The sequence below is a fragment of the Kwoniella botswanensis genome, chromosome 1, assembly GCF_036426115.1.
Source record: "Kwoniella botswanensis chromosome 1, complete sequence".
NCBI classification, from domain to species: Eukaryota; Fungi; Basidiomycota; class Tremellomycetes; order Tremellales; family Cryptococcaceae; genus Kwoniella; species Kwoniella botswanensis.
The window spans coordinates 5,081,498-5,100,275 of record NC_088599.1 but is presented as its reverse complement, the minus strand read 5'-3'; the positions used below and the strand labels follow the sequence as shown (position 1 = coordinate 5,100,275).

The 18,778-nt window shown below is 44.2% G+C and overlaps 6 protein-coding genes across 6 annotated transcripts; 4 read left to right on the top strand and 2 right to left on the bottom strand.

Moving 5' to 3' along the window:
* Positions 1 to 811: 811 nt before the first annotated feature.
* Positions 812 to 3,582, top strand: L199_001946 (uncharacterized protein; the record flags this gene model as incomplete). The annotated part of the gene is made up of 16 exons (XM_064887698.1): positions 812 to 999; positions 1,084 to 1,281; positions 1,344 to 1,421; positions 1,491 to 1,581; positions 1,657 to 1,828; positions 1,906 to 2,121; positions 2,174 to 2,206; positions 2,275 to 2,353; positions 2,436 to 2,475; positions 2,539 to 2,595; positions 2,663 to 2,738; positions 2,839 to 2,902; positions 2,965 to 3,136; positions 3,201 to 3,267; positions 3,344 to 3,366; positions 3,463 to 3,582. 16 exons carry the CDS (start codon positions 812 to 814, stop codon positions 3,580 to 3,582), a joined length of 1,674 nt encoding a protein of 557 aa, XP_064743770.1.
* A 764-nt stretch (positions 3,583 to 4,346) lies between these two features.
* L199_001945 (uncharacterized protein) lies at positions 4,347 to 5,691 on the top strand (the record flags this gene model as incomplete). Its single annotated transcript, XM_064887697.1, has 4 exons — positions 4,347 to 4,512; positions 4,610 to 4,764; positions 4,893 to 5,473; positions 5,589 to 5,691. The coding sequence occupies 4 exons, from the start codon at positions 4,347 to 4,349 to the stop codon at positions 5,689 to 5,691; spliced, it is 1,005 nt and encodes a 334-aa protein (XP_064743769.1).
* A 444-nt stretch (positions 5,692 to 6,135) lies between these two features.
* Positions 6,136 to 6,739, bottom strand: L199_001944 (uncharacterized protein; the record flags this gene model as incomplete). Its single annotated transcript, XM_064887696.1, has 3 exons — positions 6,136 to 6,182; positions 6,240 to 6,297; positions 6,398 to 6,739. The coding sequence occupies 3 exons, from the start codon at positions 6,737 to 6,739 to the stop codon at positions 6,136 to 6,138; spliced, it is 447 nt and encodes a 148-aa protein (XP_064743768.1).
* Positions 6,740 to 7,163: 424 nt separating this feature from the next.
* Positions 7,164 to 8,324, top strand: L199_001943 (ribosomal protein L7/L12; the record flags this gene model as incomplete). The annotated part of the gene is made up of 4 exons (XM_064887695.1): positions 7,164 to 7,169; positions 7,244 to 7,456; positions 7,771 to 7,989; positions 8,208 to 8,324. The coding sequence occupies 4 exons, from the start codon at positions 7,164 to 7,166 to the stop codon at positions 8,322 to 8,324; spliced, it is 555 nt and encodes a 184-aa protein (XP_064743767.1).
* A 663-nt stretch (positions 8,325 to 8,987) lies between these two features.
* L199_001942 (uncharacterized protein) lies at positions 8,988 to 11,911 on the top strand (the record flags this gene model as incomplete). Its single annotated transcript, XM_064887694.1, has 4 exons — positions 8,988 to 9,300; positions 9,380 to 9,697; positions 9,803 to 10,512; positions 10,613 to 11,911. The coding sequence occupies 4 exons, from the start codon at positions 8,988 to 8,990 to the stop codon at positions 11,909 to 11,911; spliced, it is 2,640 nt and encodes an 879-aa protein (XP_064743766.1).
* A 420-nt stretch (positions 11,912 to 12,331) lies between these two features.
* L199_001941 (uncharacterized protein) lies at positions 12,332 to 17,773 on the bottom strand (the record flags this gene model as incomplete). Its single annotated transcript, XM_064887693.1, has 19 exons — positions 12,332 to 12,412; positions 12,503 to 12,563; positions 12,643 to 12,802; positions 12,925 to 12,936; positions 12,992 to 13,085; positions 13,146 to 13,204; positions 13,268 to 13,313; positions 13,371 to 13,470; positions 13,530 to 13,576; positions 13,641 to 14,918; positions 14,971 to 15,012; positions 15,089 to 15,220; positions 15,283 to 15,849; positions 15,949 to 16,107; positions 16,174 to 16,797; positions 16,863 to 17,203; positions 17,319 to 17,393; positions 17,464 to 17,477; positions 17,589 to 17,773. 19 exons carry the CDS (start codon positions 17,771 to 17,773, stop codon positions 12,332 to 12,334), a joined length of 4,077 nt encoding a protein of 1,358 aa, XP_064743765.1.
* Positions 17,774 to 18,778: the final 1,005 nt, after the last annotated feature.

The window sequence follows — 18,778 nt, the reverse complement described above, 5'->3', positions numbered from 1 at the left end:
TAAGCGTCCCAATGTATTCTCATCAGAAGAAGTATATAAAGTATGGTCGATATCATGTTCTGGCATACAACCCCCCATGGATGAACAGAGCATCGTGCATGCTAGATACTAGCTTGTTACACCTTGTCCAACCTTTATCAGATACCTCACCACTCAAGCTTGGCAATCGAAAATAGTGCCACATCATTACGGGACTATATTCTCACCAAAATGTCCAACTCGCAGAATGTGGATGTACACACCAAAAAACCAATCTACGTTTATTTCCTACTTCTTCTTCTTCTTTTACCTACAGAACTCTTCCTTATAGGTAAGCTCATTTATCTATTTCTTGATCATCGCACAAGAATTATCGAGCTGACTTTAATTTTGCGCATATACAGAGTCGCTTGACTGTCTACCTCCTACGACAAGTTAGGTGCTCGGAAGAGCTCAGAATGAAGCAAGGTTCCCTTCTTTATATAGGACGGAAGCTCATCGGTCTTTCCACCGTTCAGTCGGAGATTCATCTTGGTCTTTAACAGGATGAGAAGTGGAGGATGAGTGATACATCTCAATGAATGTTCGTATGTTATATGTCATGCATTGTGCTGGTTCTCAGATTGATTGGATGAGCTGGAAATTTTCTACGGGTTTGTGTTGATTTCCGGTTGCGGTACCTGCTCGGTCATATCCGCAACACTCAACTCAACATGTGTCTCCATGAGCGAACGATGATATAATCGAACTGTCGCATAAGATCCATCCATCCATTAGTCCATGATCATCGGTATTGTACTGTATATAGTGTCCAGCTCAATCAAAGGAGAAGATGGTATTCCTCTCTCCTCTCTTACTGCTCAGCTCCTTGCTTGCCTATCCAGTGCTCGGTACGAAAACAACCCTAGATCCACATACGCACCGTGAATTGCTGTTGAATGGCAGACCTCAAATCGGATTATGGAAGAGTCTGTTGAAAGAGCAGAAAATCAAGGATGAGCAGGCTAAGCTGTCAAAAATGTATGTACCACTCTATGAGATATACGCATTCTTGTGTGTTCTGACTGTATGTTATACTGACAAAGAATGTCGGTTGTTTGATAGTCAAGATGACATACAACGACCATTCTATACATCCAGTAAACCATTATACAAAGCACACTGTTTCCCACAAAAGATCAGTCATTTCGATGATACCGTCAATGGAACGTTCTGTCAAAGATATTGGATAGATACTAGTTTCTACAAAGAAGGTGGACCAGTGTTCTTGTTGGATGGTGGTGAGACTAGTGGACAGGATAGGTGGGTTTCACACTAACAATAAAAGAAGTCAAAGGCTGATCCGTTTGGATGGGGGTGTGTAGAGTCCCTTTCTTGGAGAAAGGAATCCTTCAGATATTGAGTAATGCTACGGGTGGTATTGGTATAGTTTTAGAACATAGGTGAGCTAATGTCTCCCGCCAAATGGCTCAAGAATTGAGATAGCTGAAGTTCTGTGTTTTGTGTCGAAGATATTACGGCGATTCGGTTCCTGTCGATTCATTCTCGACTGATGATCTTAGATTTTTGAATAATAAAGAAGCACTTGAAGATTCAGCTCATGTGAGTGTCTATATTCACTTCTGTCCCATAACTCTTCTGAAATCTCGCTGATCATTTATTCTCTATGTCTCACAGTTCATTGAGAAATTTAAGCCTCCTTCCTCTATCCTCGCACAACTATCTCCAGATGCCCTTCATCCCAATAATACCGCATGGATATACTACGGAGGTTCATATGCAGGTGCGAGGGCTGCGCATATGAGGAAAGAGTATCCTCACTTGGTATGGGGTGCAATAGCAAGTAGTGGTGAGTTTTTATATCGACAATTTGATATCCGATCATTTTCCCTCGAGTTGCTGATTATCATGATCTATTGGATTTAGCCGTTACACACTCTCAAATCAACTTCCCGCAATATTACGATCCCATCCAGCGATACGCACCTGAAAATTGTATCAACACCTTACAAGCTGCGATCGAACTTATTGATCACCTGTTAGATCAACCTGAACCCATCCCTAGATATCTCAAAGGACTGTTTGGATTGGAAGAACTGTTGAGTAATGAGGATTTCGCAGATGTCATATCTGGTCCCTTAGGTGAGCGTTCTGTCCCACATACGTAAAGTCTTAGCTAATCGTGGAGATATAGGTTATTGGCAAGCTAAGAACTGGGATCCGAAAGGTAAGAAGTAGTCCTCATCCAAGCATACTCCAATATCCCTCTGCTGATATATGACCTTGATTGCTCAGTCGGATCAAATGAGTTTTACAACTTCTGCGATTCGCTTACTGCCAAAGGTGCAGGCAGTAAATTGGGTCTGATAAGGATGTAAGTTGTCAATAATGTGATGTGGATAAAGCTCGGAAAGCTTGAAATATCAACTTACCTCTAGGATTTGACTTGCACTCAGACCAGCGTCGATCATCAACTATGGGAAATATATAAAAGAGGTACGTATACCCCTGTTCTTGCCCATACTGAGATCTGGCTGATGATATATTGACAATCAACAGAATGTCGTGGCTAGGTGTCCACGATCCAAGGGGAAACCCGCAACTGATATCGAAGATGTACGGCTCAATTTGATAATCTCAGCGTCATTTGTTTAGAGCTAATCGTATTCTGTATGATGGTCAGTGCTTTGGTACTTCCCAGGATTCCAAGTTCAGAGAAACAGATTTGGAACAAACGTGGAGATTGTGGCTTTTCCAAGGTGAGTGAGAGTACAACGTACATTCGTATCATTATCTGAAGAGAGAACCTCCTCTTGAAGTTGACCGGAATGCATATTGACATATTTTGATAAATGCCAGTCTGCACACAATGGGGTTACTTTATGCCGGCGCCTCTCGAAGGTCCCCGGATAATTTCGAACAAGTAGGTACAATTCTCCCATGAACGTAATGTCCATTAAATAGACTGACCAATGTTGACAATAGGCTCACCCTCGAGTACACATCCAAAACTTGCCGACAAGCCTTCCCTCCAGGCAAGCACTTTACTGTACCTGAATGGCCAGATGTGGAAGAGGTCAATAGGAGAGGTGATTATGAGATTGAATTTGATAGATTAGCATTTATAGATGGTGACAGAGATCCCTGGAGACCAATGGTGAGTTTCGGTTTCGATATCATTTAGGTCGTATACATTGATACTGATTATAACGACCGAGTAGACACCTCAGAGTGATTGGGCACCTAGAAGGAAATCTTCGGTGAATAGACCTGTACATTTGATATTTGGTAAGTGAATGTCTTAGCTTTGTTAGAAGAGTAGAGATGATGATGCCGATGCTCATCGTTGCGTATGTGTTTGCAGATGGTGTACATCATTATGATGAGGTAAGTTGGATCCCAAGCCCTGTATAATCGATCATCATTAAAACCTCATATGAAAGAAGGCGCCACGAAGCTGACGAGGTCTTTTGCAAATTTTAGAACGGACTGGAGGATCACTCGAAAGAACCTCCAAGGATCAAAGATGTCCACGAGCTCGAGATCAACTTTATACAGGAATGGATCGCTCAGTTCAACGAGCAGAAGGAGAATATAAATTGATCATTTTCTTTCGATATGTCATACCCCGAGTTTAGTCAACAGTCGACATGGACCGCGGATTTGCTATAGATACATGCAAAGTCCCGCCAATATATCTCGTTACAATTTCCCAACTACTCATACCCTGAAAAATGAACACCCTAATACTCGATTCCAACTACTTCTATTGAGAAACCGATAGTGATTATGTGATCTTGGGCGATTCTTGATTTCACACGTTGGAGGGCTTGTTTTGCAGGCTCTCTACACACATATTGTATGCACAAGGAGGTCTGGATCTCTATGAGAAACGACAGGATGGTCTTCAAAAGACCTCAAAGCACCTTGATGCCAAAACTCAGCCTCTCAGACATGCTTGATGAGTCTAAAATGGGAGGTCAGAGCTTAGCTTTGAATGCAGCAAGATAAGAGCATATGCAGCAAGCCATACTCGTAGCACAGATTATCGATGCATCAGCATCATTCGGCATGATTTGATTCTTGTGCGGATGAATAAAAATGGTGCACGACGCTCAGAATCGAGATTGAAAATCAAGGCATCTCGGTCCCCATACGACTGTCGTGATGAGTGTTATCACGGAACATCGGATTTCGGACTATCCCGAAATTAATTCCAAACAAAATTATAGTTAGTGCAGGTCGTTATCTTTCTACTTGGCTCGTATTTCATCTTGTGTCTAGTGTCTAGTGTCTTGTGTCTTTGTGCATTTCACAGCCCGCCTCTACCTATATCGCAGTCATAAAGTTAGCACAGACTTCACGACATGACCATCCCCACGACATCTCCGCTAGGGGCGAAAAAAGCTACGGTCTACCTTCATACGCCCTTCCATCCCAAAGCTGAGGTATATGCAGAACAGAAATTCGGCAAAGTGTTGAGACCTCATGATGGGAGTGTCGAGGACATCATGGCTCAGATAGATGGGATATGTGAGTATGCCTTCTCAAAACTATTCATGGACAAACCAAGGGTTTCAGCTGAGCTCTTTGATATCGTCGCTGACATTTGATATTTGATATACAATAGTACTTCGTGTATCCAACATCACTCGAGATATGTTACTTCAAGCTCCTAATCTCAAGATCATCTCCCGGAACGGCGTGGGAGTAGATAATATACATATACCTACTGCGAAGGAAAGGGGGATCATAGTGACGAATTGTCCAGGTGGGAATGCTCAGGTGGGTTCTGTTACTGATGATGATGCCAAACATTGAGGGAAAAAAAGATATGATGACAATCTTGTCATTTCACTTTGCCTGTTCTAAAATATACCATGCCATAACTGAATTCATGTAACAATTTCCAGGCAGTCGCAGAGCTTGCTCTTACCCTCGCTCTGACAGTCCTCCGACGAGTTGTAGAGGTAGATAATCGAATCCGATCCGGTGAAAAGGTACCTTCCATCACTGCCCTCGCCCCTGGACTATTCGGCAAAACGGTCGGTCTAGTAGGTATGGGAGATACATCCTACGAATTGGCAAAATTACTGTTGGCATTCAATTGTCCCATACTGGTTTATTCACCTTCTTCACCCTCATCTCGATGGACCAACACCAACGATCCTAAATATCCTACTACCATCCCTCACGAGAGAGTAGACAATCTGGAAGAGTTGTTGAAACGATCGGATGTCGTTTCGTTACATTGTCCATTGAATGATTCGACAAGAGGATTGATAGGCAAAAATGAATTGGGGATAATGAAAGATGATGCGGTGATTGTTAATACTGCACGGGGCGGGATCATAGATGAGAGAGCGTTGGAAGAGGCTCTGGAGAGTGGCAAATTGGGTGGAGCAGGTATTGATGTTTGGGAGATTGAACCTGCTCATGGGGAGACGATGGGGAAATTGGGCAAGTTGAGAAATACGGTGGTACTACCTCATCTGTGAGTGGTGTTGTCACTTTCCTTCTTTCTCGAGAGGATTCTCACTTCAGTATTATGATCCCAAAACCCAATCCGAACGTTGCTGACGCTTTTATGAAATATTTTTGCCCTTCAGTGGTGGTAGTACAGATTCGGTCACGCTTGATGGATGTATGAAAGCTGTTGATATAATGGCAGATTATTTCGATGGTAAGGAAGTGAGAAATAGGGTTATTTGATGGAAGACCAATAGCGAACTGAAGGATGAGTGCATTCTGATGGAGATATAGATAGAGAAGAGTGTGACTATTTGCATATATATCGAATTGTATATTATAGATTAATAGACTAGACTTATAGATATCTGGACATATGATGAGATTAGATATATAGACCTTGGGGCTCATAAACCCCTTAGTGTGGGAAACGCTTCGAATCCTGCCATGCATCGTGATATAGCAACAACAGCTACACCAGATCTTGATAGCATTCATCGCATATGTCGTGTGTGGATGATAAAATAGTGTCGTACATGCAGTTGTTCGTTAAATGTCATTAATATACTCCTCCCTCTTCCTCTTCATTCTCTTCGTTCGCTCTATACCCTATAAGAGGATCAGACATATATCCAATATCCTGATCATCTCTACTATTAGATGAAACTACACTGCACATTGCATCTATTATGATTGCCCGGGATCTTGCAATACGACCAAAAGGTATTTCTCATCTGTTCACACAAATCAGCTTGCAGCGTCAATACTCGCGATACTAGAAGCTGATTTACCTGGTGTAATGATCAATTCATGTTTCTTTGTCCGTATCCTCATAAATTTCAGTTCGTCCTACATCACCCCGTTCACAGTATCAGCTGTTGGATCATTCATGACCGAAGATATGTGTTCGGCTTATCTCAGCTCATTGAATGGATTGTGGGGGACTTACACCTTGCTCACAATCATTCAAAGCCTTCCCTACCCTCAGTACTATCTCTTCTACAGCTTTTGCGTACTTCTTTCCTGATTCACCTTCGAAGACATTCCCGGTAGTCTGTATGATACCTCCAACACCTGCAAGAGCACCACCGCCATTCTCACTAGAACTGCCGTCAGGCTGTATAGAGGCTGATGACGATCTCGAGAGAATCATAACTCCCCTTACATTTCGGTAGGCGGATAGTCTAGATAAAGTCGATTCGATCTCGGGTGGTGGAGGGGATTGGACAGGTAGAGCATCGAGGGAGAGGGTGTGCTGGGAAGTGGAGGGAGGAAGGGTTGGCTCGGACATGGTGAGTGAGTGGTGTAGATCAGAGTGATTTTTTCGTCCTTAAATGCTATTAACTGTCTTCTTTCTCCTGATCTCTCTCTTGTCCTGATTGTATATGGGGGGTGGAGGTGAGAGTAACCATAGAGAGAGAATGAGGAAGATGTACAAGACAGATATTGTACGTGTTAGTCGTTGTTGTCGTTGGACATGTATGGTGGAGGTCTATGCTGAAGCCGGAGAAATACGGAGTTATCGTCAGTGTGGCATTCCGACGAGGGTTATGACTTTATTTTCCACTTTTTCGAGATGAGATGAGATTTCGAGACTTGATGAGATTCAGCTGGTATGGAATTACAGCTTGATGACAACAGTGGTTAACAACACAATCTCCGACTATCTCGACAGCACCTCTTCCTCTCATCTACTCAAGTAACTAGCACACAAAATGAGCGTAAGTACATGTTGGACCGATCGGATTCTGTCGAATGTCATGCTGAGCTTTACCCTGTCCATTTCGACTGTTAGATCCCCCGAACCCTCCTTCGTTCCGCCCGAGCATCATCCTCCCGACTCATCCTCTCCCGTCCATTATCAACTTCAAGACCACTTTTTGCCGAAGCTGAATCCTCCTCTTCCGCCGCTGCTGCTGCCCCTGTTTCACCTAAGATCTCACCTATCGTAGACCAGATCTCGAGTTTGACGTTGTTGGAGGTATCGGAGTTGGTTAGCGCTCTCAAGGTGAGTGCATGATTTGCATGCATATGAGAAGAGAAGGGTAGGGCAGGTAGTGGAGATTGGACGGAAGGGAAAATGAGTGGGAAAGGGGAAGCGGAGCAAGGAATGATTGAGACCGTCGAATCGTAAAATGTGGAAGAGCGGAAAGCTTTATTGGTTATCGAAAAAACAGTGTTCAAGATAGTGGACATATCTGAGGAGATCTTGACGCTGGTCTTCCTCACCAATATCGGTCGAATTTCCGCTCTGAGAGATACAATAACCTGTGACCATAAGATTACGTGCTGATAAACGAACCCTTCGTTGATGTCAATCAGACCAAACTCAACATAACGGAAATCGCCCTCCCCGCCGCCTCAGCAGCCCCAGCAGCTTCAGCCTCAGCGGGCGCATCAGGAGAACCAGCCGAAGCTGCCGAGGAGAAACCAAAGGAGAAGACAATCTTCACTGTCAAACTTGAGAAATTCGATGCCGCTGCGAAAGCAAAGATCATCAGGGAGGTAAAGGCTATTATGCCTAATATGAACTTGGTCGAGGTGAGTGAGGATCTCTTTGCCGGTGGAACATATGGTTCGTTGTAAGACGGGACAAGCGTATGCATGATAGTCGAAAGGAAGGGAGGGAATGACGGGCAACGTCCATCAGATTATATCTGGAGATCCGAATAGAGGTGTCAAGCGGCAATCCGCAGATGGTCAAGTGACAAAACAAGCAAAACAAAGCTGACAATCTTTTTGTACTTGTATTCACCTAGGCCAAGAAATTCGTCGAATCCGTCCCTCAAACCCTCAAAGAGAACTTACCAAAAGAAGAAGCAGAGAAATTACAAAAGACATTACAAGATCTCGGTGCTACCGTTTCTCTCGTATAGACTTGTCAAAAAGGTATTATATCATATCATATATTGGGATACATCTGCATACGTTATGCATCACCATTCGCATTCTGGGAAATTGGAATCTTGGGTCGTTGGGCCTTGACGAGGGAGGCACAATTGATCTGATCGACTGTCTGTTTTGTCTTCTCGTTCACGTTTGAAGCGACACATCGCAGGTAGCTCTACTCTCGTCACTTGTTGAATCATCTAATTGACGCATCCTGATCACCACTATCTATGTATGCGTGCACATACCGAGACCTAACGGGGGATAATCGATTCAATCGGGTATGTATGGTGAATTGTTCAATTGATACCACGCGGTGGGGACCACGTGACACACACGTCTATCAGTCCTCTGAATTGGGATATCGATGTTGTTGTTTGTGCGTCTATTCGTTGATTCTGTCACCTCTTGCTTGCACAGTCAGTCAATACTCCTCATCCTGCATTCATAATACAACACACAGACAACCGCTGTCAACCTGCATCCCAAAAGAGAGGAAACATGATCACGAGTTCTTGGTAGAAAAGCGTTGGAAAACACATCCCACCAATTGAAGAAGTCCAAAAACAGAAAAACCAAAAAAGTCAAAGCGAGAACTTGACCATCAATATCACTCTTTTGTTCCAACTACCTCGATACCTTCGTATCCCATGGCACCTTCTATATCATCTTCCACCACGCACTATGCACTTGTCATTGATGCAGGATCATCTGGATCTAGGTTACAGATATACTCATGGCGAGACCCAGATCTAGAGAGAGCAGAGATTTTACAGGAAGTCTCGTATGCTCAACAAGTTCCGGAGAAGATTGGTAAATCCAGATGGTGGTGGAATAGTAGTCTGTTCGGTAAAGGAAAAGGAAAAGGAAAAGGGAAGGAGGTAGAGAATGTCGCGCTGAGGAGGTTGGTGAGAGTCGGAAAGGGCGTTGAAGGTGATGATTGGGTGAAAAGAGTTGAACCTGGTGAGTGATGGTGATTCAACAATGTAAAGTGTAGAATAAAGAATATACACGATGGCTGTAACTGACTCGATGATAATAGGTATTTCAACCGTCTCTCCAAAGGATATACCAAATTACCTTGCCCCCCTTCTATCACACGCACTACGGCATATCCCCCCATCTCAACATCATTCCACGCCAATCTACATCCTCGCTACAGCCGGTATGCGACTCTTACCTGAAAATACACGCGAAGGGATCCTCCAAGCATCATGTGATCTGATAAAGAATGAATATCCTTTCAAGGTCGATGGACCATCTTCTGCTGGACCTTGCGGAGAGAATATACGTGTGATATCAGGAGAGGAAGAAGGAATGTGGGGTTGGGTAGCTGTCAATTACCTAATGGATGGATTCGGTCATGCACCCGACCTCCCTACCATTTCATCATCGTCTTCATCAAGTTCAAGCTCAACTTCAAGTTCAACAACAAACCTCTTACCCCTTTCTCCACTTGCTGAAGCTCCTCCTAATTCCATATCCGACAGTGTCACCCCCGTTGACGTATCTCACCATTCACCGACATTTGGATTTTTAGATATGGGAGGTGCATCCACACAGTTGGCATTCTCACCCTCTCCACACGAGATACTCCAGTCTGGATATCCCGAAGATAATTTGCGGAAGGTCAGTTTGAGATTGTTATCTGGAGAAGTGGTCGAATGGCCCGTATTTGTCGCATCGTGGTTAGGCTTCGGTACGAACAGAGCCAGAGAGCGATATGCGGAATACTTGATCGAAAATTGGAAGAAAGCCAATCCGACTTTGGAATTAAGTGGAACAGGATTAGATAAACCTATTGAAGATCCTTGTTTACCTAAAGATCTAGAATTAACGACTACCACTGGTACTGAAGAGGCAAAGTTCAAAGGAACTGGATCATTCTCTGAATGTTTGTTGAACTTAACTCCATTGTTGGAGCATTCCAAACCTTGTCCAACGAATCATTGTCTATTTGCTGGATTACCGACCCCACATATAGACTTTACGAAAGATGATCAAAGGGGTTTCATAGGGATAAGTGAATATTGGTATACCGCCCAACAGGTTTTGGGTCTAGGTGGAATTTGGGATTGGGGTGAATGGGAGAAAGGGATGAACGATTTTTGTATGAGGGATTGGAAAGATATTGAGGGACAGGTGGAGAAAGAGAATGGATGGAGGGGTTCGGAGGTGAGTTATACCTACATCGCACGTCTCACTTCTCTCTCATTCAAACTGCTATAATATGGTGGAGACTGATAAGCTTTTTACTCTTATATGGATTACATAGGCCGACCTGTCACGTCTTCAGATGCAATGTTTCAAAGGTGCATGGATCTCTAACGTCCTTCACGAAGGTATCGGTATACCCCGTTTAGTCGATGCAGGGGGTAACAACACTCTCACAGGAGGTGAGGTGGGAGAAACCAATGAAGAAGCCGAAAGACGTGCGAGGGAAAAAGGATTATTTGAGAATGGTAGTAAAACGCATTTTCAATCGATGGATGAAATTGGTGAAACTGCCATTTCATGGACATTAGGTAAAATGGTTATCGAAGCTTCCAAAGCTGTTAAACCTAGATCTTCGACAATTGAAAATGCTTGGATCAACAAAATAAGCCATAATATCCCATTACCATTAATTGGCCTGGAAAGCAAATTGCAGAAAATCGGTATACAAACACTTTGGGCCTATGGATTTGTATCGTTCTTCATCCTTGCCTGTCTATTCAATTGCTTCAGAAGGAAATTCTATAACTACTCAAGTACGACTGGTGGGAAAAGGGGTAGGAATAGGAAACCTAGTATTTCGGATTACGATCGATCGTTAGAAGATGGTTTCATATCTGATTCGTCAATTTCTCTGAACCCTACTTCGTCGGGTGGATCAGGGAGGACGAGGTATAAGACTGGATCAGGTAAATTAAGATTATGGACTTTGAGAATAGGTAATTCGATAAGAAGGAATATACCATTTGGAAATTCTCATAATGGAAATGGAAGAAGGAACGGTAATGGTTTCTTACCAAGACATAATTCGATGCCATTACCTTTATCGAATTTCTCTTCCTCGGACAGCTCACAACCTCCTTCACCCACTCCTAATGGTAACAACAATGGGTTCTTCGTTCCTGCCAATATCATCAGACCTAATTCTACTGGACCAACTTCAGATAATGGATTAGGATTAGGTCTGGGTTCATCAACTTCACCTAATCTGAATGGTTCCCTCAATCCTACTTCTCCACCTAGTAGGAAATCTACTTCCAGATCAGGTAAACCTCGACAAATATCAAGTAACTTGTTACTCTCATCTTCATGGGAGAAGTCATCGAATGGTGGAGGATGGAATGATCCGCCTCCTGGATTATTCGATGATTCACCAGCGGGAAATTCGAGATCAAGGGAATCAAGTTTGGCTTTGGCGGCTTCTTCTTCTTCTACTACCACGCCTAATGCGAATTATTCTTCTTCAACTACGGCTAATGCCATATCGAGGAATTCATCAAGGGTTAACCTTAGTGAACTTGGACTGGCACAGAGGAGTTTGAGTAGAGCAGGTACACCGGGTTTTGATAATGATCATTGATCAGTTAGCGTTCAGCTTAGGATTTTGTAAAATACAGTTGGTAAAACTGTAAACTTCCTATCAGTCTTCTATTGGGTTTCTTCGTTATGGACATTCAATCACACAAATGCATGTTTATATATACTTATTTATCTTGGTTATATCAGTTACATTTGATTGTTATATGCATGCAAAAAGAAGTATTTTGGATATATCTCACGATACGATATACAGTACATTCTAGTCTCTTTCCATTCTATCATTCTCACTATGAAACATCAGGCGGGGTATAACTTATATGATATCATGAAAAATATCCGAATTGATTGAGTAGGTATCCATACAAGATATCAAGATGAATGAAATATTTCAAATAAGCTTCTTGTCAATGGGAAGGGTTTTTGAATACAATTACAAATCATGAGTTGAGATGTAAATCTACTAGGCATCATATAGATGTTCGGGTGATTCAGGCTCCACCACCAATTTACCGTTTCTCTTCTTACCCAACAATCGTTTCACCTACAGTGCGATCCAATTGATCAGCTCTTCTCTGTTCTGACCTCCATCATTGAGCTGTAAACCAAGCTGAAGGAAGGTAATCATACTCACCTCTGCCCAAACCAATTCTCGCAACTTGGTCAAATCTTGCTGTCTCTCCGGTCGATATCCCCTGTTATCATCGACCAACCATCAAACATCAGCTATAATATACCGTGACAAACGGGACGTCCAACTGGGAACAGACTTACAGTAACAAGTTTCTGCTTATATTAGCAGCGTATAGCGAATTATCATGTCGATGTTCAGGAGGTCTTCTCTCGTTAATTATCCTCTGTCTGCCGCTTTGCTCGAGAACTTCCATTGTGGGGATTTGGAGTGAACGCCAGGCTTGACCTATTGCTTCCCACCCTGTCATATATCAATGCAGACGATCAGCGCTGAATTTTTTACATCACAAATCAATGACATGACTTCGAAAGGCATCATGCAACCAATTAGTGAAAATGGATCAATCCCGCTTAAACACTTACACCAGAATGAACCTGACCATAAAATGGATCAGCTTAGTCACCCTCACGGAACTTGAAGCTAACTCACGACCATCGGTCTGTATATCATCCAGATGCGATACCCTATAAGTCGTCAAATGCCTAGTGACAAGATCGTATCGATGAGCTGCCCATTGGTCAAGCTGCAATACATCTTCTTGTCAATTATGACTGCCTCAGTATCACGAGAGCGTCTTACTCACATCGTTGCCCAAAGGTGCCAACGCAATGATCACCCGTGGAGGCTCGTCACTTCCTAAAGCTATACACGTGGTGTCAGGATAAGCTGTTATATCAGATCTAGCGCTGCTGAACTACAGCTTACAATTCCATAATTCCAGTAATATTTCTTTTGCATCATGGTATCTCCTCTGCACAGTTGGTCAGCTATGCCTATTGTATCAACGACCGTTAAAAAGTTAACTCACCGCATGGACAGCCACATTGATCGCACTGGCTATATTCGGCGGGACAAATAGCTTGTCGCATGGTATAGGTGGGTTTTCACTCATAATCCTTCGGATCAATCTGTAGCAAGCATATCAGCTTGGATTGATCGATGTAACAAACACGCCAGCTGGACATACCTCTTATAAGTCATCATTAAAAATATACTGAGAGGAAATTCTTCCACCTATACTCAAAGTTTTCCGTTAGCTTCCTGGTGCTCGATTTCCCGCGACGGCGAGCTAACTCACTTGTCTTCCCAGGCTGACTTCCTCTAAAGCCCTTACAAAGCTCTTCTCCTCAGCGATCAAAGCCCAAGAGTACAATCTCTGAGTAAGCATATCCCACGGCTTCCATCCTCCCATATTTGGATGTAATGGGTCGATGATGTGGATCATATCCCTTCTCGGAGGTGTATTGTACTTTTGAGGAGGGGACATCATAACATTGTGAGCCTGCATGTGAATATCACTCATCTGCTGGTGGTGTACTGTGTTAGGTGATTTGACAGCGGTCGTGGTCGGCGCTTTGGTCGGTGCCACTTGACTCGATGGAACTGGCTTAGTCAACGTAGGAGGATATTGATCGGGACTTCCAATATATGCTGATTGAGCAGGGAAAGATTGACCATCATGTGTATAACGCATCGTACCTGCTTGACTGCCTTGTACCGGCGGAACAGACCTAACCGTATGGGTGTGAACAGTGTTCGCGTCCAATGGCGTAGATTTGGAGGGTGGAGTAGGTCGGTGTGATCGAACACTTTCTGAAGGAGGCGCAGGTAAGTCTCTCTCTGCGGGATTGGGTACCGCAGTATCGGGAATAGGTCGTTCGGTGATTACTGTCACCTCGACATGATCTGGACCAGTATTATGAGTACCAGCTTTCGATGGACCTCTTGATCTGACGGAAGGAGAAGGTGCTCGAGTACTGGGACGGCCGTTGGGTCCTAACCCTGATTCGGTCGGGGCTAGTATGTTGATTGTCGGAGCGACAGGTGGAAGATTGTTATCGCTAGCCTGAGGAATCTCGACTTCAGAGCCCCAAGTAGGAATTTCAGCCGGATTGACGTTGGTAGGTGCATGTGATGGGGCGGCACTTCGAGCTTGAGTAGGAGCGTGTTGACCATGTTGAGTAGGAACCGCCGTTGGGGCATGTCGGGAATCCACCGTTCCATTTGCTGCAGGAGTGTGGGTAGGTGCATATCCTGACTGACCAGCAGGATGAGTCGAAAGGGGCTTGTGACTGTAGTGAGTAGTGGCTCTCGCACTGGCTTGCCCAGGCATGGAAGGTATCGAAGCGTGTTCCGGGAATAAGATGGACTGAGTGAGACCTTTTGGCATATGTATACCTTGAGTGAAGCCAGAGGAAGGCATTTCGTTAAACATCAACTCGTCGATCAAGTTGCCAGGGATGTCCTGAGTGGTTTGAGAGTGCTGAGTGGGGGGTCGACCCATATGTTCAACTTCATGCTTCTGCTGTTCAAGAGCAGAGAATCGGGCATCGAAGGCGGCGAGTCGTCCCATGATCTATGATTGTAATCAGCATGGCCCTGCACATCAAGGCAACGATTCGACTTACATCTTGAGCCCATGCAGGAGGTTCTTGGGCTGTCACCACCGTCTAGAATGATATGTATGTATGTAAGCTGAATCCTTTGCTCTTTCAAATAAGAAAAGAGGAGAAAAAAATTGCTCACCTCTGTTTTCTCTGAATGACTCTTCCTCCTTGATCGCTCTCTGCTTTTTAACCTTCTCTCCTTGTCTTTCTCGGGAGTTGACTGAGTGGACCTCGGCTCTTCAGGTATAGGCGTTCTTAATCCCTCTTCGATCTATACATATAAATGCGATCAGCTTATGTGTCTGTCAAGGACGAGTAGCTGAGCCGACTCACCTCTCCTCTTTCTCTGAGATCCCTCAATTCAATGACTCTAGCTCTTGCAGCTCTCTGTAGAGCTTTCTTCGCAGCATCTCCAATCAAATTTAATCTAGCAGCATCCAATAACTGACAAAGCGTTTCATCGTGGAATCGACTCTCCGCTACCAACTTCTTGACATTACTGATAGTAGTGGGAGCTACCGATTCATGATGCGAAGGTACGACGGATGCTTCGTCTTCTTCAATCTCATTCTCATCCTGATCATGCACTGAATTAGGGATGATCGTCGGGGTATTCTTGGTTCGGACTTGAGAATAAAGCGTTTGGCCATCGGGATACTCCATGAAGGTGTGTTGTGACATTGCTTTCAGTACTTGTCTTCTTCCAACAGCTGATTTAGCTTGAGTAGGAGCCACAGAAGGAGGTTTTGGGAAAGCTTGAGACCTGACCGTAGGTGCTTTTGTTGGAGCTTTAGCTGTAGCTTTACTCCTTGCTTTTGATGGTGCAGCAGATTGTGCTTTGGGACCGACAGAGGGTGATTTGAAATGTTCCGTGGGAGCTCGTACAGAAACGGGGGCAGCCTTATATAGAAAGGTCATCAGCTAAGGCCAAGGTATGAAAGGAAGATCGAAGAGGACAAAGGAAGGCAGAATGTGAATTTTGCTGGAGGACGGACTTACAGTCTGAGCTACAGATCGAGGCGCAGTCATACGGTCACCCAATACTCCTGATTCTGTTCGAGCAGCTGGCTGGTCCTGAATGACGGACCTGACAGCTTGCGAAGGAGGTTTTGATGGAGTGGCAGTTCGAACATCACTTGGTATGCCAGATGCTTCTTCCTATTAGAGAACAGTGATCAGCTACAGATTCGTCCCAACATCATAATAGCAGCTAACGTAACTCACATCCTCGACAGTCTCGACAAAGGCACTTCTATCTTCGGGACCTCTAGGTGAGATACCTTGATCATGCTCCAGGATATCCAATAAATCAGGACTAAGACCTAATCCTAATCCAGCTCCAGCACTATCCCGCATGACCAGCAGAGGCCTAGGCACATTAAGTCCAACCGGAACACCGAAGGGTATTCTGAAGAAATCGGGATTGTGCATTTGTACTGATGGTCTAGCAGATAGTGGTATTCCATTTTGATGCAAAATATGACCGAAGGAAGGTCCACTGTCCATCGTATCGTATGTTTGTCTTGGTCCTTTTTCACCTTGCATTATTGAGTTCTCCAAAGCAGCCAACATCTCATGTTCCATTTCGATGGCGGAATTTCTCTGAGCGGCCTCTAACTGAGCCAAGGCTGCTGCTCGAGCCCGTTCCATAGCTTGAAGTTGTTTAGCCTGAGCTTCAGCGTGTGAGAATGGATATTCATGATGCGGTTTGTGTTCATGAGCTGAGGGCTGTTCAAGTTGTTCGTCGGAATCAGGTTTGGTCTGTGGTGGATCTGGAGGAAGGGGTGCAGTAGGTGGTGCTTTTCGTGTAGTGTATTGCGATTTCTTGGGTGATCCAGTCACGCCCGTCTGCTTACATTCTCACGTCAGCTTGGGTAGCAGGAAATTAATCTGTATGAGATGAGTGCACTCACATATTTCGACTTGGGTAAAGGTATACCGGCAGGACCTAACGCACTCTGCCCTTCCAAACCAAACGTACCCATTCCAATACTACTCATTCCTCCCGGTGTATCATCACCAGCTCCCCCACCAGCAGTGGCGTGAGCGGGTCTAGCCATCGCTCTCATACCTGCACCTCTACTCAGGACTTCACTCTCCGGTCTTTGCGATTTGACATATTCTGTAGGCTGATCTTCCAGGGTTCGGTGTCCTGCACCTAGAGCTGCGAATGGGAGAGTAGGGACATTGGAATATGCGAATGGATGACGGGCTTGGGCTTGAGGGTGGGATGGTTCGGCCATCGATTGTGGTCCTGTCAGAGACAATACACTCAGCATTGCCAGTCACGTCAAGATAGGTATTTGGAAGTCATGGAAGATGCTTTTGATGGTGAAGGGGAATTTAAATGGACGTATTCATAAGCTCACTCGAAGGATAAGGTCCAAACATTCCATCTGGTACAGTTTCTTCCTCTACATTAACCCCCTGTACCCAGGGTAAAACTATCATGTATAGTAAAAATATCATCAGCGTCATCCAACTAACCAGATTGGTCGAGAAGGAGTAACTCACCTTTTGCTCGTGCGCTGAACGAGCATTTCAAACGGCATAACATACACAGATCAGTATATTGTGCATACAATCACTTTACGATTATCACGCTACTTCCTCGCCCTCAAATAGGAGATTAGACTTACGAAGGCGTTTTGTCTGGTCTTTCTACACCGCTAGAGCCTTTCGACTCTTTTGGTGGTGTCGATCGATGAGAATGTTGATAATAGGGATTATCAGGTAATTTCTTGTTCAAACCTATGTATGAGATTGGCGAAGAAGGTGGATCATAGGTTAATATGGTGAATGGGACAGAGATAGTCAGCGACATTCTGATTAAAGTTATTTACAGGTCGATAATAGGTTGTCATCGATTGATGGAAAAGGATGAGAATGGACAAGGTAAGGAAGGTGGAAGATGTCTGTCTCAGAGTAGGAAGAACCCATATATCCAAAGTCATAGCTTTCATATCGAAAGTACCTGCTCATGTCACCATGTCCGCATTCGGCGAACCAAAGCATCATGATGATTATGAGGATAATAAACATGAAAGAGGCGAGGGTGAGAGAGAGGGGTTTTATTGTTCTCCGCTTCCAGCGAGCCAACGTCCTTCAGCTCCCTCCGTCAAGTCGTATGTATACACACACAATCTCTGACCCTCCGACCAAAGTGGAAGGAGTCTCTCAAACATCTCTAAGGACGGTGCAAGTGAACTCACCATAATCGACAATTTCAACTTTCTCATCCACCCTCATCGGTTGTTCCCCTCTATCAGCCGCGAACGTTTTGGTACTTCTTAGTACTTTGGTTGCCATTGTTTTCAAAGGTTCGAGAGTGATGTTCAAAGGCATTCAATGGGTTTTAGATATGGTCTTGTAGGAGCAGGATACGTTTATATTATACGATATGAGTATGATTTATTGATGTTGATGATGGTTAGTGATGAAGAAAGAAGAGAAAAGTGTGGATAGTTTGATGAGTTGTAGAAAGGTGTTAAAGGTAGATTGTCATTCAACCCGTTCTTGTTGTATGAGGTATGAGGTACTGGTCAGGTACACACAATGAGTGGTGATCAATGCGTCAGTAGTATAAACGAATAAACTATGTCGTATTCTATCCCATTCCATCTTCTCGTTTGGCCACTTCATTTGCTGGGGTTGCGATCGGTTTCCTCGGCTTTGACATGAGGTTGAGTCGCCAAGAGGTCGAGGATAGAGGCACCGAGCTGTGTTTGAAATCTGTTGATCTCAGATGAGGTAGAGGGTGAAAGGGGAAACTTCCGTTTTCGCCCTTCTCCCATACACAGAAGGGGTCCTTTGGGTTGTTAGAAATACT